The sequence below is a fragment of the Phocoena phocoena genome, chromosome 1 (genome assembly GCF_963924675.1).
Source record: "Phocoena phocoena chromosome 1, mPhoPho1.1, whole genome shotgun sequence".
Lineage (NCBI taxonomy): Eukaryota > Metazoa > Chordata > Mammalia > Artiodactyla > Phocoenidae > Phocoena > Phocoena phocoena.
Window position 1 is genome coordinate 146,960,105 of NC_089219.1, and position 26,938 is coordinate 146,987,042.

At 45.2% G+C, this 26,938-nt stretch overlaps 1 protein-coding gene across 2 annotated transcripts in view; it reads left to right on the plus strand.

Annotated features, from left to right (window-relative positions):
• Positions 1-26,938, plus strand: part of KCNH1 (potassium voltage-gated channel subfamily H member 1) — a 416,350-nt gene that overhangs the window by 288,546 nt on the left and 100,866 nt on the right. For both annotated transcript variants that reach the window (XM_065875181.1, XM_065875191.1), the window contains exons 8-9: positions 9,308-9,507; positions 15,040-15,292. In XM_065875181.1, the coding sequence (XP_065731253.1) occupies positions 9,308-9,507; positions 15,040-15,292 (453 nt within the window). The remainder of the gene's footprint in view (positions 1-9,307; positions 9,508-15,039; positions 15,293-26,938) is intronic.

The window sequence follows — 26,938 nt, forward strand, 5'->3', positions numbered from 1 at the left end:
AGTACTGGGTTGACGTTTGTTGAATTAAAACATCTGATGATTAAGTCAGTGAGGGAACGTTTCCAGGAAATGATAACATAGAAACAGTTCTTCACCATCCTGCAATTAATTCTTGTTATTACTTATTGAGCATTTATTATATACCAGGTACTGTGATAAGCATTTTATGTACCTTATACCACTTATTTAAAAATAAACTAAAAGGTAATTATTAACTCCATTACATATGATGAAATTTAGAGAGGGTGAATGGTCACCCTGAGGTTGGGAGTGGAACCAGGATTCCAAATTGCAGCTTTTAGTCTCCAAAGCAGGACTTCTTGAGTTCTCGTATGCTGGCTTGATCTGCTAGCATGGCAATGAGCAGTTACTTCTTTTCCTTCCCATTGTTACTACCCATTTCTTCCCAGACAATGAGATTCATTAGCTATGGATTTCAAGTCATAGGAAATAAGATTGTGAAAGTTAGTCACCAGTTACCATGCCAATACAAACATCCTCACACCCACTCCATCATTATCACGTTAGAAAAAGCAAACGCAATAACGGCAGCAAAGGCCAAAACGACGACATTAACAGAAATAGATGTGTTGCTGTCATGTGGGCCAGATGACATGGAGCAAGGACTAGATCTAGTTCCCAGGCCTTGTTCCCTTCCCCCTCCCTGCTTACCCTTATTCTTCAGTCCTTCCTCATGCACAGATGGCTTCATTCAAAATCACTAAGTAGTCAGTATTTCAGCTGGTATGTCAAAGTTCTTAGCATTTATGGATTTTAGAGATTCCTTTGAAGGCCTCTTTTTGTACATGATGAGCTGGTTTCAGACATCTCTCTTCCGGACTCCAATATTTTTCTGTAATGATAAATTTTGAGTCCACCTATGCAATTGAAAGACGAGAGTCCCATTCAGGCTAGTGTTCCAGGTTATTGTCCTGAGGAACTGCTCTTGGATGTGCGTATTCTTGACAGTTGACTGCAGGACAGTGAGCTGTAGGGGAATATAGATTTAGGGTCTGTATGTTCCTGCTCTGTACTCCAGGCACTTTCACACAGTATCCCATTTCCCCAGCAACCCAGGGAGGTGAGCAGGTGTTTCTCCTTTTGTCAGACTAGCAGAAATGGAAGGCAAAGAAGTAAAGTAATTTGCCTCTAAGTGACTGAGCTGGAATTTGAACCCAGGAGGGTATAACTCCGTAGCCCGCATCTTTATTTCCTTATCAGATAATATGATGGGTGCACAAGTCACTGCGTTCACCGATCAGGATTTGCTGGGCTACACCTAATGTGGGAAGCAGAAGATTCAACTACTGAGCTCCTTCTCTGCCTTTTTAGACTCTAATTGCTGTATCTCATTAATGTCTTGGAAGTGAGAGGGTGTCTCTGGACTGCTTTGAGCTCTCAATGCCAATGTTGGGTGTGTTAATAACCTTCCCCCCAAACCCACCAGTGTAGCTACCTGACTTAACGAGCATTTCATTCTCATCAGATGGCTGCCAAATGGGGAACTAGGATTGTTAGACTTGTGATTTTGTTTTAAGGGAAATTCATATAACGTCTTTTTTCTTCTTCAAAAGAAAAAAAAAAGGAAGAAATTAAGCAGCATTAAAATAAGCAGCAGTGAGGCATAATCTTAATGGATATTGAATTTCAGGTACTGTCTGGTTTAAAAACAGGGATTGGAAGGGGCTTCTACTTCCTCAGTTTTTCCTGTGGGTACCTATGAAACCTGGGGTGCAGGGTAGCCAGGGAGGGAGTAGAGTTAAAGAAGGGGCGAGGGGAGAGATGGAGAGAGAATGTTATAGTCTATATTCAGAAAATGGGCTTTTTATAGGTAAGCGACTCTTTTTTTTTTTTTTTGGCCGGCCGTGCGGCATGCGGGATCTTAGTTCCCTGACCAGGGATCGAACCCATGTCCCCTGCAGTGGAAGCACGGACTCTTAACCACTGCACTGCCAGGGAGGTCCCTATAAGCAGCTCTTTTGATCTATCCCTGCTCTTAAAAAAAAAATCAGTGAATAATCTAACCAGCTTACCTAAAGAAGAAATCAAAACCAATGTTTATGTCCATAGAGTTTGACGACATATGGTAAATTAAAACACGAACTGCAATAAAAGAAAGTCTTAGTAGCATGCTTCTCAAAGGTCTCAGTTGTAGCAGTATCACCTGGGAACTTGTTAGAAATAAAAATTCTCTAGGGCCCACTCAAGACCTAATGAATCAGAAACTAGCGGTAAGACCCCCAAACTGTTTTAAAAGCCCTGATGAACTTTTGCTGGGAATTAAGAGTACAGAAACAAACATAGTTTGAAGGTAGAGTCTTCTTTAAATTCCAGTTTATTATCTGGAATTCGGCATTGAACGAAGTCAGTTTAGATAGACCCATAAACTACCAACAGAGGGCAATGATTTTTAAATGATTATGAAAAGGAAAATGATTCATATTCTTTCTTTATCTCTAAGCTTTGATACAACTGCAGAAGTGGCAACTTATTTTTCTTCTTGAGTTTAGGAGTCCATTATCCTGTGCAAGTTGTTTATTAGAGGGGTGCATTTTCTAACAGAAATAATTTTATGAATAATGACCAACTTCCTAGAGAAGCCCACAAGTCTGTTTAACCCACCAATTATTAAAAGTATGGTGGTGAGGGTCTAACAGCTCTGCAGAAGCTGGTCACCTGGAATTCCAGAGATGCCCTTCTAACCAAAGGACAGGCTCTTCCCTTCTTCACTTCCTTTTGGTAGCAGGACGATTAGGTGCACCTGTCGTAGATGTCTCAAAGAGACAGAGATGGGAGGGGGGAGGGGATTGTGACAGATGGCTCTCAAGACCAGGATGCTGTGAGGAGAATGGGGAGCTAGAGAGCCAGTTACATGTCGCAGAGAATAGCCAGGAGCTTAGGACCTGTGGCTTCCTGCTCAACACACTTCTTAGTTCCAGACTCACTCCTTGACCGTCTGCTTTCTGTCCCACCAAAGATCCTAGGGGTTGCGACGCCTACTTCCTTTGCCATTGCTCTTAATGTGTTGCTTCTGACTAGGGCTTCCTTCTATCTAGCGTTCATAGAATAGAACAGTCTCTCAGTTTCCCTTCTCTCTTGCCTTTTGAGAAACTGTGAATTTTATCCCAAATGCTGAAAGATAGCTGACTAGAGATAAAAAGTATCCTTATTAATGCTTATCCTTCCCTCACTCCATCCCGTGATTACTATTACCACCCTGATCATCTACTCTTTCTCACCTCTCCTCTCTTTTCCTTTTCTTGTCACTTTGATCTGCTGGAGGAAAGTTAAGAAAAGAATAAAGGGAGAAAAGAGTAAGAAATAAACCCAGAAAGATGTTCTTGAAATGAAGGGCATAAATTCTTGGGTCGAAAGGACTTATTGAAAGCCTAGCACAATGGATGAAAACTGAACCACAGCAAAAGGTACATCCTTATGAATTTGCAGAACATTGTGAAAAAAGGAGCTTCTAGAGAGAAAAAAACAGGTTCACTGTGAAAGATGAAGGATTTGAATGCTTTTGACTTCTCAACAGCAAGACAATGGGCAATGCTACCAAAATTCTGCGAGAAATGATTTCTAATCTAGAATTCTACGTCCAGACAAGGTATTAACTGAGTATGAGTCAACATATTAGGTCTCAAAGGTTTTTGCTCCCTTATAGCCTTTCTCAGAAAGCTATTAGAGGATGTCTTCAACCAACAGAAACAAGTAAACCAAGACACCAGAAGACATGGGGTGCAGAAATTGAGGGCTCTAACTGGAATAAGTGGAGTGACTTCCCAGGATACTGGAGTGGAGACAGCTGGCATTAGATCAGTTCAGAAGCCTCCAGGGAGGACTTCTTTATGGAAATGGAGTGGATAGACCAACTAATGTGTTTTAATATGTTAAGAAGAAACTTATTTATCTGTGGGAGAGTTTGGAGTCAAATTAGCCACAGGTAAGCTAAGCAAATGAAAAGACAACGTCTGTTATTAGAAAACATTGCAGGAAAGGAAAAGTAACCGCAGTCATCACATGAAAAGTAATTACATGACTTAGATGTGACTAGCATTCATCTAGTTATAATATAAGCACAGATAATTGTCTCACCAAGACGGTGATATAAATATCCTGGGAGGATGGGGCAATGGGAAAAGGAGTGGGGTTTGAGTATGAGATTGGAAGTAAGGGATGGGGTAGTAGGAGGAAGCTAAATTCTCAGAGGTGGGTGGATGATGCCTGAAACTGGAGCATCAGCACACAGTGATTCGAGCGTGATGTTCAGATGTGGCGATCAATAGAAGAGCAATCAGCTAATTGAAAGTGGCTGCTTCTGCAGAACAGGAAATTGAAAAGGAAGAAGGCTGAGAGGACTAAGGATTTAAAAAAATGTCTTGGCCATCTAAATGATGTGTATGTATAATGTATACAAAAAGAAACACAAAATTTTCTAAAGAGAAATGAAAACTTTTGCTACCCTTCCCCCAAATTCCATACAGCAATTTCTAATTAAGGGTCAGAGAATACTGTCTTATTTTTCTCTGGGTAGGACCCAGAGCTCTTGGTGTGATACAGTATTAACTCTTAACCACTCAAATAAAGAAACCTGCTCTTATCCACATCAGCATTTTGCCTTGGCATTGGTAAAGGTCTTCTTACTTCTTTCCCAACTTGAAAGGACCTCACTAATCCACACTGAGAGTCATCCAGGGCATCCTCTTCACTGTGGGGTTCAGTTATGGCCAGTGACACAGCGACGTTACAATCTCCCTCTCTCCCTCCCCATACCACACTCAAATATCTGTTGAAGTCGTAGATGGACTTTAGGTCTTCCCTTCCGGTTAGGTTTTGAGTATTTAAAGGCATAATGCCTCATGTATAGATATCAATAAATAAAATATACACATTCAGAGCATATAACCCTACTTCACATAAAATTAGAGAAGGGACACTGAAAGCAGAATTACCCGTTTTTAATAATAATAACATTTCATAATAGTAATAATAATTGAATAAGGCCCTCCTGAGGAGCCTTAACCTTCTGAATGCCTCAGAAACAAAGTAGGGTGGGAGCAGCCCTGGGCTGTACATGATGGACGTGGCATCACTGCCTTAACTGTCTGACCAGCACACCAGTGTCTCAGACCTGCGCCTGGTTCTCAGATCATGGACAAGAGAGCTATTCTTACTGTATTGATTTGGTGTAACTATTTTTTGAAGCTTAAGATTCAATCAGTTTTTGGCAGCCATTCTAAAAAAAGACACCTCTACCCTGCATTCTTGACTTCTGGTTCACTGTGGACTGGAAAACAGAGCTGAGGCAGGAGTGCCATGCAGGCTTGTTGAGTTACGGTCAGACTCACTGGGAACGAGGCTGGTCCTGACCACACTCGGTGGCATTACTGGGCTGGAGGAGCAGCTTCGATCCCGTCTTGTGTGAGGTTATTTCTGAGCTTAGAAGAGCTGTGTCTGCGTTATTCAGGCTTGACGACTTCTGCTTTTCATCTGGTTCCTTTTGTTCAGATTGGCTCCACTCCTGGCGCCTTTCCAGAGCTGGCAGTCCTCTTTCCCATCCTTGTTTGCAATTCTTGTTGGGTGGATTCGTGTCCTCGGTTTTCCAGGCAGCCGTGTCCAGTGCTACTGGGCAGATTTACCCGAAGATTTCCTTCCCTTCCTTCTACAGCTATGCCTTTATTATTTTTCCCTCCCTTAGTCTGTCAGCCAAGCCTGAGTAAGATTATTTGAAAGAAATGATTGGGGTGTATCCATACAATGGGTTATATTCATCAGTAAGAGGGAATAAACTATGGATACATGCAACAGTATGAATGGATCTTGGACATTCTGCTAAGTGGAAAAAGCCAGTCTCAAAAGGTCACATACTGTATGATCCTATTTATATAATGTTCTTGAAATGACATAATTATTAAAAAAGGAGAAGAGATTAGTGGTTTCTGGGGGGAGTGATTATAAAGGGGTAGTATAAGGGGATGGCTGTGGTGACGGAACAGTTCTGTATTTTGAATGTGGTACTCAGTACATGAATCTACGCATGTGACACTGTGACACAGAATTATACATACACTTTACGGCAATGTGAATCTTCTGGGTTTTATATTACGCTCTAGTTATATAAGCTGTAACCAGTGAGGAAACCGGCTAAGGGGTACACACATGGAATCGCTCTGTACTATCTTTACAGTTTTCTGTGAATTTATAATTATTTTAAAATAAAACTTTTTAAAAAAAAATAACTATTGCTATATGCAACAACATGGATAAATCTCAAAATAATTATGCTGAATGAATAAGCCAGTCAGAAAAGGAAACAAAAAAAAATACAGATAATTAGACTACATCAAATCTAAAAACTTTAATGCTGCAAACCATACCATCAAGGAAGTGAAAAGACAACCGACATGATGTGAGAAAATATTTGCAAATCATGTATCTGATAAAGGATTTATATCCAGAATATGTAAAGAACTCTTATAACTCAATAATAAAAAGACAAACCCAACTGAAAACTGAGCACAGGATTTGAGTGGACATTCTCCAAGAAGACATGCCAATGGTTATTAAGCACATGAAAAGATGTTTAACATCATCAGTCATGTGAGAAATGCAAAGCAAAGCTACAGAGAGATAGCAGTTCACACTCACTAGGATGGCAATAATCAAAAAGACAGATAATAACAAGTGTTGATAAGGTTATGGAGACATTTGGGACCCTCATACCCCACTGGTGGGAATGTAAAATGGTGCAGCTACTTTGGAAAATACTATGGCAGTTCTTCAAAATGTTAAACATAGTTACCGTATAACACAGTAATTTTACTCCAAGAGAATTGAAAACATGTTCATACAAAAACTTGCGCGGCAGTGTTCATAGCAGCATTATTCATCAGTGGAAAGGCCCCAATGCCCATGAACTGATGAATGAATGAATGAAATATGGAATATCCATACTATCCATAATATTGTGAACATTAGTCAACGATAAAAAGGAATAAAGTACTGATGCATGCTACAACATGGATGAACCTTGAAAACGTTACGCTAAATGAAAGAAGCTACTCACAGGAAGCCACATGTATTATTTAATTTATAAGAAATATCCAGAATAGGGAAGTCGAAAGGGACAGAAAGTGGATTTGCAGTTGCCTAGGATTAGGGGATTAGGGAGGAAATGGGGAATGACTGATAAATGGATATAGGAATTTCTTTTGGGGGGTGGGGCATGAAAATATTCTAAACTTAGATTGTGCTAATGGTTGCACAGCTCTATAAATGTACTAAAAGCCATTGAACTGTACATTTTAAATGAATGTATTTGATGATGTTTAAGAAGAATATATACTGTCTGATTACATTTATATAAAATTCTTGAAAATGCAAGCTAATCTATGGTAACAGAAAACATCAGTTGCTTGGAGATGGGAGGCGGAGGGGGAGGGATTATAAATGCACATGACAAAACTTTTAGCGGTGATGGATATGTTACTATCTATCTGGATTGTGGTGATTGTTTTATGGGTGTATACGTACGTCAAAGCTTATCAAATTGTATACGTCAACATGTACAGTTCATTGTATGTGAGTAGTAACTCATTTTGGGGCTTCCCTGGTGGCGCAGTGGTTGAGAGTCCGCCTGCCGATGCAGGGGACACGGGTTCGTGCCCCGGTCTGGGAAGATCCCACATGCCACGGAGCGGCTGGGCCCGTGAATATATAGTAACTCATTTTTAAAGTCAGGCATAGCAAAAGCATGTGAAATTCACTAATATGACAAATATTTATTGGGTACTCGTATAGGGTTAGCTCCCCCGGCTGCAATGGCAAGGAAAAGCTGAGTCCAGCCTTCAAGCCTAATGTAAGGGCACAGGCAAAGAAAGAAGAATATGATTGCAAAATGGTGTCTATGACACGAGCTCAGTGGAAATACAGATAGTCCCTGACTTAGGATTTTTCGACTTTATAATGGTGTGAAACCGATATGCCTTCAGTAGAGACTGTACTTCCAATTTTGAATTTTGATCTTTTCCTGGGCTAGTGATATGCAGTATGATATGCTGTTGTGATGCTGGGCAGTGGCAGTGAGCTACAGCACCTGGTCAGCCACGCGATCACAAGGATCAACCATTCTGTTTTTCACTTTTAATACAGGATTCAATAAATTACATAAGATATTTAACACTTTATTATACAACAGGCTTTGTTTTTCACGACTTTGCCCAACTGTAGGCTAATGTTCGCGTTCTGAGCGCGTTTAAGGTAACTAGGCTAAGCTGTGATGTTTGGTAGGTTAGGTGTATTAAATGCATTTTCGACTTACGATAGTTCCAATTTATGATGGGCTTATTGGAATGTAACCCTATCGTAAATCGAGGAAGATCTGTATGCCTGGGGAGTTGCAGTCACCCTCACGGGGACAGATGGAGGGGAGGAGTGTTGGGGAGGCTTCCTGGAAGAGGTAGCACTTGAGCTTAGCATTCGAGGGCCAATGGGGGTTACGTGTAGAGTGGGGGGTTTTATGATGACGTAATGGTCCTTCTTCATGCCACTAATGTAGGCGGAGCAGCAGTAGCATGTAGTAGGTGCTTGTTACATGTCCAGGGGACCTGATTTTATTCTGTTCATATCAAAGCCATGCTTTTTTCCCCCGGAACCACATCGCAGTGAAGTGGATTGCTGTGTTGACATGCACCTTAACAATAAATACAAAGCAAAGATATAACATCCTTCAATGCTGTTGGCAGACTTGCTATTATTTAATTATTTGTGATTACATTTTTAAAGTCTGTTTGCTATGTTGTCTGCTGTGTGAGAACCAGGACTGAGTGGCACGTTCCCCATCTTGTCTCTGGCAGGTAGTGTAGTTGGCACATAGCAGGGCTTTAAAAAGATGACTTGCTGATAGGTTTGGATTTGGGCTGGTCCAGAGCATATAAGAACACATTTGACTGATGGCTTCAGGCATGGTTCAAGCTTTTTGTGAAAAAACGTATACAGTGAAGCAGTCCAGCTGTCCTGTCTCCAGCCCCCACTGCTGTCTGTCTCCTACTTCTGGCCCCAGTCATGCCAGCTGCCCCACCCTAGCCCTGCCTCCCACAAGTTTGTCCTAGTGGCCTGGTGTTTGCAGACTCTTTCTTTGGGTCCACTCCCAGAGGCTTCACGGGGTGAGGTTCTTCTGAGAAGGTCAGAAGCATCTGCCAATGGGTGGGCAGCTCTGACCATTGGACTGCTCTGAGCAAGCTGGGCGTTCTTGGGCCCTAGTTCACGGACCACTGATGTGTATTTTTCCTCCACCTCTCTTCTCTAGCACTTTTGTATGCCACCATCTTCGGGAATGTGACAACCATTTTCCAGCAGATGTACGCCAACACCAACAGGTATCATGAGATGCTCAACAGTGTCCGGGACTTCCTGAAGCTCTACCAGGTTCCCAAGGGACTGAGTGAGCGCGTCATGGATTACATCGTGTCTACCTGGTCCATGTCCAGAGGCATCGACACAGAGAAGGTAAGGAGGCGACAGGTTCAGGTAAACCACTTGTCTCTCGGCTTTCCCAGGGAGACCTGAGGCTCACCTAGGGCAGTGCTTCTCACACCTGACTGTGCATCTGAATTCTCCTGGGTGTAGTTTTGGAATCCCAGGTCCTACCTCCAAAGATTTTGATTGCTTCCAGATCAGCCTTTCTCAAGAACCGGCAATTAAGAGATATTATTTTAGAAATTGGAGAGGCAGGGGTGTCTCCTGGAGAAGAGACGGACTTGCAGTCTAACTGTCTAGGACAGGATTTCCCAGGCTGGTATGCTGATAAGAATCAGGGCCACCCAGGGTGAGATGACCAGTGTTACTGATTTTCCTTTCACCTCAGACTCCAAGATGGTACAGCATTGCTGCTGATCCGCTCTTTATTCAAACTTGTGCTGTTTTGTTCATCATGGATTTTTTGCATGAATTTTGATTTTTCAGAGTATTGCCCTAAACTCTGATTTATCTTGATGACTGAGTTTTTAGCATCTCCTTAAACTTTGTGTCCAAGGCTGTTGCCTTACTCTAGTCTTGGCCCTGTTAAAAACAGATTCCCAGCCACAATCCCAGATCTTTGGAATCAGAATTTTGTGGGGAGGAATGGGGTGGAGCGGCGATTGAAAATCTGCATTTTTAACAAATGTCCTATTAGTTAGACGAGCCTGGGAGATACCGACCAAGGGCTTGTGCCTTAATAAGCAGTTGACTTAACCAGAGCATCCCTTAGGCTCCTTTTTAGGCATCAGTTTTCCCACCTGTAAAGTGGAAATGGCAATAAATATCTATCATTCTCCAAGAGTTGCATTATTCTAGATGCATTTCAATAAAGTGAAGAAAATTTGGTGGTACTGGAAAGAATAGAGAAAAGATACAGTGGACTTTCAATTAATCATTTATGAATGATCTCCTTTGTAATATTTTCTGTGAGCAAAGATGTAATCCTAGGTTAGTTTTTCTCTGCTTCTCAAGTCTTTTTAATGGCACTTCGCCCTTTAATCACCATTCCTTAAGTACTCAGGGAATACTGATACCTTTCATTGTTAGAATGAGGCAAACAGAACGATATCACGATTGCAAAAATACCTTATGACACCTTCAAAGCCAAATTCAGCTGCCTTGGGGATCAGCTCTCCATGCTCCTGGCCTTTCGCCATTGGAAGAGTCAGTTGAGAGTTGACAGTTTAATTGGGGAAATTTAACTAAATTTAACTGATCCCAACTCAAATGGAACAATACCTTGATTCTATTGAATATCTGCCATAATAACAATAACCAGCTACCCTGTCTTGAAGGTGCATTAAGAGCAGATGTTTGGGCTTCCCTGGTGGCGCAGTGGTTGGGAGTCCGCCTGCCGATGCAGGGGACACGGGTTCGTGCCCCAGTCCGGGAGTATCCCGCATGCTGCAGAGCGGCTGGGCCCATGGGCCATGGCCGCTGGGTCTGCGCGTCCGGGGCCTGTGCTCCGCAGTGGGAGAGGCCGCAATGGTGAGAGGCCCGTGTACCGCAAAAAAAAAAAAAAAAAAAAAAAAAAAAAAAAAGAGCAGATGTTGACCGCACGTGCCTGGCCCTGCATTCGTGCTTCACTTAGGCTTCATGACGACCCTGGGAGGCATCCGCCCTTATTTCTATTGAAGGGATGAGGACACAGCAACCCAGTTAATTTTATTAATTGCCCCTGGTCACAGAGTTCAGAATGGCAGTCAGGGTTGGAACCCAGTTTTGTCTGACTTCAAAGCTTGTGCTTTTCCTACTATTACTTTTTTGTTGTTGTTTTTAATTCAAAACATGTACTGGAGGGAAGAAGGACGAGTCCAGGTGAAGTTGCCCTCATTTCTCAGACAGGCAGGTCATCGGTTGGGTGGGACTTCATCCCTGGCTTTGCTAACCCCTGGCGCCACTGTGCCTGTTGTTTCTGCTCTGCTGTCTCAACCAGGTCCCTGTAGCTTCTGTGGGTGCCTCGCAGCTGATGGAGCAGAAAGGAACTTTGATCTCTCAGCCCTGGGGCTCCCTTTCCCAGGGGCCAGGATGCCTTTGTAAATCTGGTTGTTGGGAAAGAAACCCTTTCCTGCCCTCACTGCAGGTCTGGGCTGGGTGGCTGCCCATGGGAGACAGCACCCATCAGCATTGGCCCTCTCTTCCCCTCCCTGCTATCTCCCTGGAGGGCTCTGGGATTTGCCCCACGTCCTGATCCAGATGGAAGGGGGACTATTGTGACGCTCAGTGCAGAGCCCAGCCCAGCCTGGGGTGGCCGCTTTTCCTTGGCAGGCAGCTCCTGGGGAGAAAGCCAGTCCCAAGGTTCTGAGCCCTTCCCTGGTTTCCCTCCCCTCCAATCCAGGTCAGAATGGTCGATGATGACCAGGTGATGTGTGTGCGATAGAAGGGTGGGAGTGCTGGGCAACTCCGGTGTTACCAGTAATTATCTGATGACCTTGAGCATATCATTGGTCCCTCTGAGCCTCAGTTTCCTTGTCTGTGACACATGGAAACTAGATAACTTTTAAGAATAAGGCTGAGCTCTAAGGCCCTTTTAGCTCTGACCTCCTGGACTTCAAAGCCTCCCTCAGGATGACCCGCTGCTCTGCTGTGAAAGCAATGTCAGACATGGCAGCTCCCATGCATTGAGCCCTGTCCCGCGACAGGCATCGTACCAGGACTTTCACACAGCAGCTCATGGACTCCTCTGAAGAATTCTATACTCAAGTTAGAAGAAGAAGACTTGGGGAAAGAAGTACAGCTTCAAGTCCACACGACTAGTACATGTGGAAGCCAGGACTTGAATCCAGATCTGCTTGATCCTAAAGCCTGTTCTCGCATCCGTGCTTCATCCTAACCCCCCACCCCTCCTGTCCCCCAGGGAGACCCCATGAACTTCTGTGGTGACAGCTCCTTGGGGCCTTCAGAGCCTCAGAGATCAGCAAGAGTGGTCTCTCCTCAAACCAAGTAGAAGGGCAGGTGGCCCGGGAAGGCTGCGGGGTCTTGAGCTGACACCGCCCCTCAGAGAGAGACGTTCAGGAGCCCCCGCCAGTGTGAAGCCAACAGAAGAATGCTGGAGATGCTGATGGCCGTGAGAGTGTAATTTCTCCACTCCAAGTGCCCTCTCCTCTCCACATGTGCTTTCCCGTGGCTCTGAAACAGTGCCCACGAATAAAGCATTATCTCCACACTCTGCCAGCAAAGCCCAGCCCAGGGGAAAGGAAATCTTTAAAGGTGAAATCACCTAGAGAACAAATCTTTGTTTCAAACCACGGGGCACAGTTTTGACATGACAAGCAAGCGTTCCCCACTCCCTGGTGTTCTGCTTGGAGAGAAGAGGATCGAACTTAAACCTGCATTTCTACAGCAGTCTTGTTTTACTGAACCTGAAGGAGAAGTACTTAGTGAGCGCTCTGCCTAAGCATTGGCTGTCTGAGTTTTCCTCTGCCTCAGTCAGTCCTCCATCCCCACTCCCCGAAAGCATGCTCACTTCCTTGACATCCTACAGCCCCAGGGCAAGAACGCAGAGGCACATAGAGGACGGGGACCTGCGTTTATTGAGTCCCTTACTGGGGCCAGGTGCCGTCCTGAGGATGTGTACTGGTAGATATATAATTTCATTGAATCCTCATAAGGCAACATTAGCAGCATGCTTTTTTACAGAAGAAACTGAAGTGTAGAGCAGTTAAGTCACTTGGAGAGGAAGGAACTGGGATTTCAACTGTTTGACCTCCTCTTTCCAGTGCAGAGCATGGGGGCATGCAGAGGGGTGGGATTGGAGCAGAGCTGTCCTGGGCAAGGTGAGATTTGAGCTGGGTTTTGAAGGAGGCTGAGGGACTTCCAAATTCGGAGGTGAGCACCAGATGCAGAGGCAAATGTCCCGTGCTGAGGCGGAGAAGCAGGGGTGGGGAAGTAACCAGCACCCCAAGGAAATGTCTTCACTTAACACGTTTGATTTAATGCCCCCCGCTTTGTTCACAGCCTAGGACAGGAGAAAGGATTATTTTAGGAACACTCCTGACTTCTCTGGAAAAGTACACTTGAAGGTGTCCTCTTGTGTTACTTCGTGCTTGCTACGTAAGGAGCTTTGAATGATTTCTTGCAAAAATTTAGTCCAGAGGAATATTTCTCTCCATAGGAAAGGCTGAGAAATTTTTATTTCTTTGGAATATGAGACCCCCATGGCCTCTTACAGTTCCCATTTTGCCTTGAGTTCCGAGACGCTGAGAGTCAAATTACAAGCCCTTTTGTTTTGGGCAGCTTTATCATATAGGAAGTGATTTGTATCTAAACTGGGCTCTGGAGTCAGACTACCTAGTTGGAGAGCCCAGCTCTGCAGTTTCCTGGCTGTGCAACTTTGAGCAAGTTATTGATCTTTCCTGTACTGCAGTTTCCTCATCTGTAAAATGGTACCATAATAGCACTTACATCATAGGGTTTATGTGAGGATTTCAATTAGCTTGAAAACGTAAAATCGCAACTCTCCTGACTTTCCCTCTGCTTTCTTTCTTCACTGTTCTCCTTAGCACTTACTGCTAAATGTTACTTATTTTGCTTTTTGTTTGCAAATAGCCCTAACCTCTAAATTTTACTTATTTTGCTTTTTATTTGTCCCCTCCCACTAGATAGTAAGTCACACAAAGACAGGGGGTTTTGTTCACGCTACATCCTCAGAGCTTAGAATGATTCCCGGCATACAATAAGGTATTCCATAGATGTGTGTGAAATGAATGAATGACTCCAAAGTGCCTAGCAATGCCTGGCATGTAGGAAGTGCTCAGTAAATATTACTTAATATCTTTCTTCAAATCACATCCACCTTCAGTCCATCAACAGACCATGTCAGCTGTATCTTCAGAATACATTCGGAATTTGATTACTTCTCACTGGCTTCCCTGCCAGCATCCCAGTCCAAGTCCCCTCACTGCTCACCTAGACACCTGCAGGAGTGAGCTAACTCGATTCCTGGCTCCACTCCTGCCAGCCTACAGTTGGCCCTCTAACTCCACTCTGGAGCTGCAATGATCGTCTTAAAATATAGAGGATGCCCTGTCACTCCCCTGTTCCAAGTCTTCCGGTGTGTCCCCATTACACTCAGTATCATAATCAAGATCTTTTCATAGTTTAAAAGTCTCCACATGCTCTTGTGCTTGACGTTCTCCTGAAACCTCATCTCCCATGCCCACCTTTCCCGTCATTCACACTGGCTATTGCTCAGGTCTCCTCACAACCTTGGCTATTCCGCTGGAATGTTCTTTCATAGGGCTCCTTCTGACACGTTATGTAGATGTCAGCTTAATTGTCACCTCCTCAGAGAGGGCTTCCCGGATTTCCTGTCTAAAGGGTCCCAACGTACTCCCAGCCCCCGACTCAGGCCCCTGTCCTGAGCATTTAGCACAGATTTTGGGGTCACTGTGGCTGTCTTGTCCATTGGTGCCTTGAAAAGTATGGTCTAGTCTAGTGGGTGTTGCTTCCGTCCTGCGAAGCAGTGAGCTGGAGGCCACACCGAGGATCCTGACGCTTTTTCTCCCCATGCTTGGCCAGGTCCTGCAGATCTGCCCCAAGGACATGAGAGCTGACATCTGCGTGCACCTGAACCGCAAGGTGTTCAAGGAGCACCCGGCCTTCCGGCTGGCCAGCGACGGCTGCCTGCGGGCACTGGCCATGGAGTTCCAGACGGTGCACTGCGCCCCAGGAGACCTCATCTACCACGCGGGAGAGAGTGTCGACAGCCTCTGCTTTGTGGTCTCCGGCTCCCTGGAGGTGATCCAGGATGATGAGGTGGTAGCCATTCTAGGTAGGTGTTGCCTTTGCTGGATGGAAACCTGCTGGTACCTGGGGTTGGTTTACCTACTGCCTTCAACCAGAAGTGGCTCCACAGGGCAGGACCAATGGTTGGCATCCATACATCTATCCAGCAGATATCTGAGTGCCTGTCTTGTGCCAGGCAGTGTTTGAAGCACTTGGGATGTTTCAATGAAAGAAATGGATCTTGTCCTACAGGGGCTCTACTGGGGAAAGGTGAACAAATTAGCAGACAATTGTATACCGTGGAAGGGACATCTAACCCGGGATTCAGGTATTGGGGATGGCTTCCTGGAAGAAATGACGTCGAAGCTGAAACCTAAAAAATGAATATGAATTAACATGGTGAAGGGAAGGGACAAAGGAGTATTCTATGCAGAGGGGGAAAGCATGTGTGAGATCACCGCAGAGAGAGAAAGTCATGATTCATTTGTACACGTGTGCGTACTCAGTGTGGCTGGAACACGCAGTGTAAGGAGGGGTGTGGTGAGAGATGAGTCTGGGAAGGGAGCTCTGAGCACTAGGCAGATCATGGCAGGCTCTGGAAGCCATGTTAAGGGACTTGGATTTTATTTTGGGGAGCCGATGAAGGGAAGGGAGAGGCACGATCAGATTTGTACTTTAGAAAGATAATTGTAGTTGCAGAGTTAATTGAAGGGGGAAGGCCGGGGTAGGGAGATGAGCCTGGAGACCTGTTATCTAGGGGCAAGTTGGTGGAGCCCCGAACTAATATTTGTGGCGGGCAGAGGGAGAGAAGCAAATGGAGTTGACATATTTAAGAAGTAGAATCAACAGCACCTGATGATGGTTTGGCTGTGGGAGGAGAGGGAAGTCAATGAGGACTGCAAGATCCCTCACTTGGAAACTTGGGAGGCGGCGTGCCAGGCACTGTAATAGGGAGTGTGGGGGGAGGAGGCATGACATGGGGGGAACGTGGGTATTTGGTATTTGAGCATCAGTGGCCTTTGAGAGATTCATCTGGTTGCCTGAGGCAGCTGCAGAACGCTCTTTAGTGGGGGCATGTTTACCTCTCTGAGGGGGCAAGCCCTCATAATAATACCCATCATTTATGGTCATCTATTCTGTACCAGGCATTTTACATACAGATTCTCAGTTCATCTTTACAGTAACCCTATGAAGTAGTTTTATTATCCCCATTTTGTAGATGAGACACTGACAGCTCAGAGAGGTTGAGGAAGTTTCCCAAGTCTTCATAGCTGATGAGGTCCATGGAGCCAGCATCCTGGGGTCCCTCTGACTCCAGAACCTCTGCTCTGATCTATTTAGCGTCACTTCATTCCCAATGTTAGTATGTAGTTTGCTGGCCCATTCAGTTGCCAGACACTGCTAGACATTGTGGGCTTCTTTTTTTTTTTTTTTTGTAATCTTTGGGTGTGCTCTCTTAGGAAACTGAGGCAGGGAGACATTGTTAAACTGAAGTTAGACTTGAGATTCAAACCAAGTATCAAGACATAGATAGTATTTTTTTTTCCTAAGGCCTAAACTTTGTTCCTGCTTGATTTGAGAGTATATGATATGCAGCCTCTTTTCTCCCCTGACCCTGAGCCAACTTGCCCTCTTGATTATATTCTACTCAGGTTAACCCAAGGATGCTTTGTATTCCTTCAGTGTGTGCCGACAGATGGTGGGAGGGAGGCTGGGATAGAGATTCAGTGGGGGATGGAGGCTGAAACTGTTTGTCGAAATAAGTTTTGGATTCCTAGTGTCCACTGAACTCTACAGACAGGATTATTATTCTGTTCCTTGCCTTTCTCATCCACAGAGACATGAGATTTGACTGTGTGTAAGGAACAGCACACATTAAGGGCAAAGCCATTGCTTTAGTATCACTGCAGGGAAAGGATACTTATCTCTACCTTTAATACTATCAATGTCCCCAATAAAGAGGACTTTCCTTTAGCGATGGCTCTCTCAGGACATTTGCCTGGCTGGGAAGAAGAGTCACTAGTGACTAGTGGGCTTTCCTTATTTGAATTTGAATTTGATCCTTTGGTGTAGGGCATCTTTCACCCATTCCCTTCACTGATAACTCACCATATGCCTTTCCAAGGAGTCTAGCCTCAGACCAGTGCCATCTCCCTTACATATTCACGCTCAGGGCTTCCTTATTGACACCTCACCACGCTCCCCCCACCCCCACCCCAAGCTAAATAGCTGCACTGTTAGGGGTTGGGTTTGGACACCTAGGCATGGAGGTAGGAAGAGCTGCAGAGGGTGAGGAAGGCAAATGATTACTTCCCAGCCCCGTCTCATTTCTCCTCAGCCTGGGCTTCTAGTGGGGAAGCTTGGTTCAACTTTGATTTATTTGGTCAATTGACTACTTCTCCAAGTCCAGCCCTCCGCCTCGGGCCCTCCTGGGCATCCTGCCAGCTCTAGCCAGCAGCGTGGATGGGGCCTCTGCAATAGCTCAACAGCTTCAGATTCAAAGTGGTTGCTGCCCTCAAGCTGTCCAGACTTGAAAAAGCGGGTATCCCCAGGAGCCAGATTGGGTCCAGAAAGTAGGTCCAAGCTTGACGTCCTAAAGAATCTTTGACATTTCAAGAGACTCTTATTCTTTAAAAGGACAACACAGGCCCTTTGAATGAACTTGACCTCTGGGCCAAGAGGTGTAAGAGAGTCCACACTCTTTTTCCCTTGGAAACTTCAGAGTTTTGTTGTTTTCCTCTAATTAGAGTACCTTCTGCTCAATGAACTGAAATCAGTTAGTTCTTGTAGAGAGGGTTTAAGCATCCAATAGCTATTAGAACTAGATCTTTAGTGTCCTTTGATGCCTTTCAGTTCAATTCAACTGAAATTTATTGGGGCAACTGTCACAGAGGTGGGGAATGCATCACTGGATCGAATATGAGCCCGGCCTTCAAGGAGCTGCTGCAAGGAGTTCCTCAAGGAGGAGACTGACATTATTTAAAAGGCACCAGTCACACTGCTTGGCAACTGTTACCACAGAGAGAATACAGGTGCTTCTAGAAGGTTATAGGACGTGTAACTATTGAGCAGCTACTGTGTACCCAGTGCTCCAGTGAGAACAGCCAGGGAATCCTTAGTTACCATAAAACAGGAGGCTTTTGGAAAAAGCCCAGAACTCATCCATCTCATTCCTTTGGTCTCTAGTCTCTTGTTATCAGTTCACTCATTTACACTCTGCTCATTTGTTTGCTCCTTCCAGTTCTAACATTCCACCCCCATTCTCTGTTTCATTTTAGCACAGACTCCAAAAATGAGGAAAAGGGTCAGGACTCATAACTGAATGTGTTCAGTATGTGTTAAAAATAAAACCCTTTCTAATAAAAGTTTTCTAGAAAAGTGTTTTTCAGACTTTCCTGACTCAATGTATATTGTATTATGAACTAATAAACACATGTGCACACACACAATTATACATAAAACTCAGCACTGAACTCTTGCTGCATGAAATGCAACCTCGTGTTTTCTACTAGATTCTATTCACTTTCATTGAAAAAGAAATTGACTGTCATGACCCACTAAATTACTTACTTGACCTGCTGTCAGCCCGCAGTTTAAAAACATGGTTCCACAAACACATACGATCTCTCTCCTGGATTGAAAGCTATGCCGTCCCCTGAGGACAGAGAATATACTAGATGATCTCCTGTGTTCTCCTTTCCCTCTGAGGTTCTCTGCCTGGTTTTTGAGGTGATACCCTCCTAATCTCCTTTTGGAATTCTCTTAGAAATCACTTCGTGGCTTCTCTAATTTAGTTTCTTGGCTCTTTGAAATAAATTCAAGCCTTTAGCCTGTGCATTTTATTCATTAGATTTTTTTTTTTTTTTTTGCGGTACGCGGGCCTCTCACTGTTGTGGCCTCTCCCGTTGCGGAGCACAGGCTCCGGACGCGCAGGCTTAGCGGCCATGGCTCACGGGCCCAGCCGCTCCGCGGCATGTGGGATCTTCCCGGACCGGGGCACGAACCCGTGTCCCCTGTATCGGCAGGCGGACTCTCAACCACTGCGCCACCAGGGAAGCCCTAGATTTTTTAAAAAGTAATCTTCTTCTAGTTTTTCATAGATATCAGAATAAAAAGTCACAGGTCCTCATTCTGTCCCTGCCCCAGTGGTACTCTTAGCATCCGCAAGTAAGTTGTTATCTCAGTTCTGTGTTAGTTGACCAATGTAAATGAGGGATGAGCTTTCATCAGGGCTCAGCTTGAGTGTGATCCATCTCTCTGTGTTTCCATCCTATAAGTGCAGTGTTTAAATGCTCCTGTTTCACTGTGATTTAGAATCCCTGTAGTAACTTTTATGCGTTTTGCATTTTAATACTTAATTTATATTTTAATCTCAGATCATCTTGTATCTTTTTGTTTTGCTTTGGTTCATCGTATTGGGCAAGACAGATGTTTTTGTTGCCAGGCTACACTGAGTAGTGGAAAGAGCCCTGGACCTGGGACTGGAGATGTAACTGTAACCCCAGTTCTGCACTAACTCCCTGCAGGAGTTGCCACTAACTGGTTAAGTCTCCAAGGCCTCCTGTGGTTCTGCTAAGACCATCACACTGCCGCAATTGCATGTTTACTCATCTGTCGCCTATGAGCTGAGGTCCTTTGGTTTCATATCTCTGGCATGGCCCAGCACATGGAAGGTACTGGAGGCTGTTTGCTGAATTGAGCTGAATTGAATTGAAAGGCAGAGGCTGGGCTGTGAAGGGCCCCATGGTCCAGAATAAGGGGCTGGACTTTATCTTGGGGGGATGAGGGGCCCAGAGAGGGTTTTAAACATGGGAGTGACATGAAGATTTGGGTTCCACAAATATCGAGGCATGGAGGCTAACAGGGAGGCTCAGGTGAGAAATCATGAGGGCCTGAGTGAGGTGGTGGAAGGGAGATGGGGAAGAAGAGCCAGAGAGAGCGGGAGAGGGGGAACCTCCAGGATATGGAGCTGAGAACCCTGAAGGGCAGCAGTGGGACGTGGGCTGGAGAGGCAGATCTGGGCTAGCCTGTTGACGTTTCTAAATGTGAGCCTGAGGAACTAGGTAGTGGGAAACCACCAAGGGTGGTGAGTAAAGTATGACACTGTTAGAGCTGTGATTTGCAAAAATTAACGAATTTGACATAGAGACAAGGAGACCATTAGGTGACTGCGGCTTATAGTACGGATGAAAGGTGTTATGGTGTGGGCAGGAGAAACCGAGACAGGAGTCGGGCTGCCAAATAAAACAGATATCCAGTTAAATTTGAATTTCATATAAACAAAGAATAATTTTTAGCTGAAGTATTTCCTAAATATTGATGGGGCATGTGTTTGCTAAAATGTACCCATTTATCTGAAATTCAGATTTAACTGGGTGACCTGTATTTGCTGAAGCTGGCATGGAAGGGTCAGGTGGCTGAGACATTCTGGGAGGAGAGTCTGAAAGGTTGTAAATAATAGGATGTGGGGAGCGGATACAGGGAGGTGAGAGGGGACTGACCCCCGGTGGGTGGAGAGATGGAGGCACCGGCAACAAAAGAAACCAGTCAGGAGGAAGAGGTGGTGAGAGGGAAAGGTGTGAGCTCGGTTTGACTTGTTGCGTTTAAAGGCCAGTGGGGTATCCAAGTGGAGTGTTTAACAGCTACTCAGAAAGGCAGGTCTGGAACTGGGAAAAGAAGCCAGGGCTCAAGACAGAGATTTAGGATTCAGAGGAAAGAATAGGAACCTGGGGAGAAAAAATAGGTGCAGAGTTAATAGAGCTTTCTAAAGGAAATTCTCATAACTTTAGAGCCCAGACAGAGGGTACTGGTTAAATCAAAAAATATGGTAAATCAGGGCAGTTGTTATGATGATGGTATAAGAAGTTTGATTGGAATGCAAAATGTTTCAAATATAATGTTAAGTGGAGAAAAAAGCAGAATATATAACTATATATGCAGTAACTGTAACTACATAAAAATGCATATGAGTGGAAGAAAGATGGAAAGTGTACCAACACGTTAACTGAAGCTTTCTGCATGGTGGTCTTAAGAGCCAATATTTTCTACTTTTTCAATATATTTCATTTATTTTATACAATGCACACATATCCTTTTATAAACAAAAGGGGAAAAATCAAGTCAATTTTGAATTCTTATCTGTAGCCATCCTGGAAAATTATCACCTGCTTTCAGTGGAAGATTTGTGATCTGTTCACTTAGTGGAGAGACATTTGGCTAATTTAATTTTATCTAACTGCAGTTGTGAAGAACAGAAGGAGAATTGTCATGATGTTTCCAAGCCACTGCTTTAATGTAACCATTTATGTGTGGGCCCCCCTTCAGATAGCTATGCCAACATTGTTTCCTCAGACTCAGTATAGTCTCCACGAGGAAGGCTGGTGACCCATATTGGGGTGAAATTTTAATTCCGTTAAGGAGACCATTTGTATCATAGGGTAATTTCTAACATCCATCATTTTTATTTCTTCTTTTTAAATAGGTCCATAAATTTTCAGCTCAGCATTAAGCTGGATCAGAGGGAATTACAGGAGTTTTTCTGAGCAGGTCAGCAAATTCCTTCTGGAGCCAGGCTGACAATGTAGCCACCTGAGGACACCAAGGTTCTTGCACTTGGACTGGGGGCCAGTCCTGTCCTCAAAGTCATCCATCCTAAGTCATTCATAGTCTTTCAAATCCTGTCCCACCTTACATTATTCCACTCAGACCCATCTTTTCATTGATCTGTTGATTAGTTCATTCCATAAAAATGCCAGGTGTAGTGCTGGGTCTTGGAGATACAACAGTGAACCAAACATACACTCCTGGCATAGAACTAACAGTCTCACCAGGGAAACAGACAAGTGAATATGCAGTTTCACGTATAAAATAGAGTGCCAAGAGTTGTAATAAGAGTACGAACAGGATGCTATGGGAGCTTATAAGACAGGCATCTAATTCAGCCCAGCCAGAAGAAATCAAGGAAGGCTTCCTGACAGAGGTGGTATCTGAGCTGAGACTTCCATGATGAACCGAATTCCACCAGGTGCGTGGGAGCGGGGTGTTCTGAGCATAGGGGATTAAAGAGAGAGTGTTCCCTGGCAGAGGGGCAGCATCTGCAAAGACTTTAAAAGAGAAGAGTCACAAAATCGCATTTGTGTTTAGAAAGATCATCCTGGCTGCTGTGAAGAGAATGGGTAGCAGGCAGGGAGACCAGTGAGGAGGATGCTGAGAGAAGAGAGAGGCCTGAACTGACTTAACAACAGTGGGAATGGAGAAAAGTAGACAGATCCAAGAGATCTCTGATAAATAAAATTATCAGAGCTTGGTCATTTATTGAATATGGAGACAAGCAAGAGGGTAGAGTCTGCAGTGACTTGGACAACTTTCACAGGGAGGAGAAACACTGGAGGATGGGCAGGTTTCCCTGGGAGCAGGACCAGTTCCAGTTTTGAATCTGTGGATTTGAGCTAAGTGCAAGTATCCAGTGGGAGGTTCTATGGACTCGGAAGAGAGATCGAAGCTCGAGGTATAAACCTGGGGATCACTGAGATCCGGGTGACAACTGAAGCTAAGGGAGAGGCTAAGGAAACTCGAGGAGAGAGAGGAGGGTAAGAAGCAACAAGGTCTAGAGCAGAGCCCCAAGGAATACCAGTTAATATAGGACACATGTAGGAGTCCTAGATGGACCGCCATCAGACGGGGAGAGACCAGGAGAGTGGGATGTCACAGAAGCCAAGGAGGGGCAGAAAAGGGCATTCTCAAACGCTACAGAACCACATTTCAGTGACTAGAAGATGCCATGGATGATAAGACACACCAGTATTCTATGGCCCACTGAGAAACAATGCTGCCAGTTAAACTGTGACATATCATTGATTGTAAGGCACCTTCTGATTTCAGAGATAAAAAATGCTAAACAACTTAAGTATATCTTAGAATCAAAGAGCTTTAATATGTTGAGGACTAGAAACTATCTTTTAGGCTGTTGACAGGAAAAGAGTTACTGACCACGGTGAGAGTAATGGTGAGTATAGGGTCAGAAGCAAGATTAGAGGAGCTTGAGAAATGAAGAGGGTGGGAGTTGGGTTCAGGGGTGCTTCATAATTTGCATACATCTCTCCCAGAGTTCTGAACCAAGAGAGAGATAATAAGTAAGATGGGTACCAGTCAAACTATCACCTTTTATTTTTGTGATAAAACTAATATCAGAGAATATGCATTATATTTGCATCCAAGAAGGCTTCCCAATATTAAGCCCCAGGATTAGACCCACCCTTGTGTTGCTGACCAGCACAAGCCTACCCCTGTGAGGGTCCGCCCTGTATCTCTGGTGGCAGGAGGGACAGAGGGAACAAGCTCCTGCCAGGCAGATCCCAAGGAGAGCGAAGGGGCTGGCCTGCACATATGCAGGGTCTTCTCCCAAACTCATCAATCAGATGAGGGCACGAGGGAGGCCAGGAGTGTGGTGCACCTGAAGCTGTCTTCTGGACAGAAAACATCAGGAATGGAACAAATCATTCCCCCCTTGATAGTCAGAGCATGGAGGCAGTGTAAATAACACAGCCAAGAAATTGAGCCCTGAAAGAAAGGAGAACATAGCCCAAACCAGCTCTCTTCATTCCTGACCATCCAGCTTTCCCCCTGCTGTTTGAAGGGATTTCCCTTCTCTTTCATGTATCTGAATTCTCTTGCCTCACTGTAGAAGGCTAGCTCCGTTCCCTTTTTCTCTATAAAATCTCTCTAGTTCTGCCCAGACTAGCCTCCCACATACCTTGGTATTACATTTTTGTTTGTTTTAACTTCACTCTTACATACATGTAAGTTTTGTCTCATATTGTAAGCCCCTTGAATGCAGAGATGATGTCCTTTTTGTTCTATCTCCCTTAATTGCTGGAACGTTGCCTGATCCATAATAGGTCAGGCCAAATTGCTGAACTGGTTTGAATTGTGTGCAGAAGGGTGGTGAGACGTAACCCCACCTTTGGGAACTCCCAATCTCATAGCTGCCTGGGAGAATCAGAGGCAGTTCACATCGCACCTGGTGTATGACGTTACAGATTCTCGTGTGGGTTTCATTAACCAGATATGTGGCTGAACCACAGCATGGTCCCATCCCTAATACAGAGATGGTTTGCAGAAGAGCAGAACAATTGTCCTCTTCTGTACCAACTTCAAAAGAAAACAAATGTTTCTTGAACGTCTCTGAACTCTCCTACAAAGCCTAATATGAGACCAAACCTTTCTAGAAGGAGACGCCCCTCTGAGAAGTGGGGTGAACACACCTGGAGCCACGCCTCCTGAGCATCTCCTTCCCTGCTTTCTCTGTCAACAAAAAAAATCCAGTAAAACATGTTGGCTCAGCACCTGACATCACAACACAATCCGATACGATCTGGCACTTAAAGCTAAGGCTTTATTCCTAGTAGTAGATCTTCATGGCTTGGATGGGAAGGCAAATGGATGAGATTTCCACCATGTCTGTCTGTCTTTGATGTACATTCTCATGTCTCTAAACTACAGCAGATGAAGCAGAGGTCACAGACTGCCAGCAGCTTTTTTTTTTTTTCCAGTGAGAACAAGAAGGGCTTGGTGGTTTCACTACAGATAAGAGGAGGCAAAATTTATGAGGTGTCAGAACTCTGCTTAGCTGCTGTCCCCCATGGTCTCAGATAATGCAAGGGAAATGTCCATAAGCGCATGCGGGAGAGTTAACTATTCCAAAATTAGCTTGAAAGCCTGGACTTTAGCACCTTTGGGGCGAGGTACATGGTGGATGCCTGAAACGGGGTCCCTGGCCAGTGCCTGGCCTCATGCACAGGGACCCCTCAGCAGATCCTGGTTCCCTGTCCATAGTCAGGGCTGGTGTGGGAGGTGGGTGGGTACCACCAAGGTGTTTAGCTCAAGTCATTGTAGCTTTTTCTCTGAATGTGCTGCCAGAGCCTCCATCGTCATGTCCATCCGATTCTTCAGAGGTGCAGAAGCCCATGCTTTTTCCTGGAGCAGGTGAAGAAATCAGATGTGTGTATACCTGCCCCCGCAGAACCCAACACACTGTACTGCCCCAGTGGACCGTGGACTCCTGAATTGGCTAGGATGTGGATTCAGCTGCTCCAGCAAAAACCCGAAATAATAGAAGCTTACACAAGACAGAAACTTGTTTTTCTCTCACGGAGCCAGCTGTCCAGGCATAGAGGGCTGGAGTGGTGACTTCATGGTGTCAGGCACCCAACCTCCTTCTAGCCTGTTGCTTCATCCTAACGAGGTTGTCACCTTGGCTTCCTGGCCCAAGAGAGCTCACATCTTGTTCCAGCCAGGAGGAAGCGGGGAGAGGGGAAGGACAGGGCATGACCCTAGAGGTGGCACACATCCCTCTGCACCCCTCCCCTTACCAGAGCTCAGACAAATGGCCACATTTCGCTGTAGTGCAGTCTTTCTTCTGGTCATCTTTGTGCCCAGCTATAAGGCATGGGTTTTATTTCCATAAGAGGAGAGAATTGGTTCTGGGGAACATGTGGATTCCTAGGCCATGGCTCCTTAAGGTCAAGGCTGTCCCTCATCTATCCTCTTTCCCATCACCTAGCATGGTGCCCGCCCCAGGTAGAGCTCCCTAAATGTTGACTGAAGAGGAGGCTGCGTGAGAGAGGGGATGCAGAAGACAACGCACTGGGAGCATTTCGTGGCCTCTCCCAATGTGGAGGCTGCATGGCAGTGGGGGGAAAGCCGGTGGGTCACAGACAATCATTTAAACCTCTCTGGAGCTCTCTCTTCTCTTTCAAACGGGGCTGATGATCCCTGTGGGATTTGCCTCCCAGGGCTGTTATAGAGGACTCTTCTTTCACTGTGACTACTAGTTTTTGAGCACCTACTCTGTTCCAAGCACAGTGCTAAGTGCTTTGTTCACATTATTTCATGTAATACTTAAAATCGCCCTGTGAGGCGGGTATTATTACCCACATTTTCTAGCTGAGTGAATTGAGACTGGGAGAGGTTAGTAAGATGCCTAGTGCCTTTGCTTTGTTTATGCATCCAACAACCATTGAACGCCAGCTGTGTGCCCAAGACCCTGCTGGGGACCCGGCAATGACAGGGATGAAGAGTGTTTGCAGAGTGCAGGGGCACACGTAATGGGGAGCTGCTCTGGTCAAGGGTCAGAGAGGAGGTGTGGGTGTAGTTCGAGGCATGAGAAGGAGTTATCCAGACCAAGGAGCAGGGCGGAATGTCTGAGGCTGTGCTGAGACAGCCCGGAGGTGAGCCGGGAGCCGGACTTGGAGGGAATCTGAGAACCCACTGTGACTAGAGGCAGAGAGCGAGGGGGAGGGGCTGGCAGGGGCTGCTCCAGCACCCAGCAAGGCGGACCTGAGCTTGAAGCCAGCTTGTCTGGCCCTGAAGCCTGTGTCGAGAGCCTCATCCCCCTCAACTATCCAGTTCAGTGGGTGTGCACAGTCTGCTCAGGACTTGCCTGGAGGGTTTAATCCAGCTTCTTTGTTATGTCCCATAAGCAGAATTATCCCAAGGGCCAGGAGAGAGAATGGCTCTCCCTCAGAGCCTCCCTCGACTATGCCAGGATCTCTGCAGCCACATTTCACCGTCCTGAATCAGTGAGTGACAAGGCCCCTCTAGTCTCGAGATGGCTTGAGGGCAGAGGACTTCCTGATGCCCCAGAGAGGAGGAATAAAGGCACTAGGGATGGCCCTCACTGCAGTCTATATTC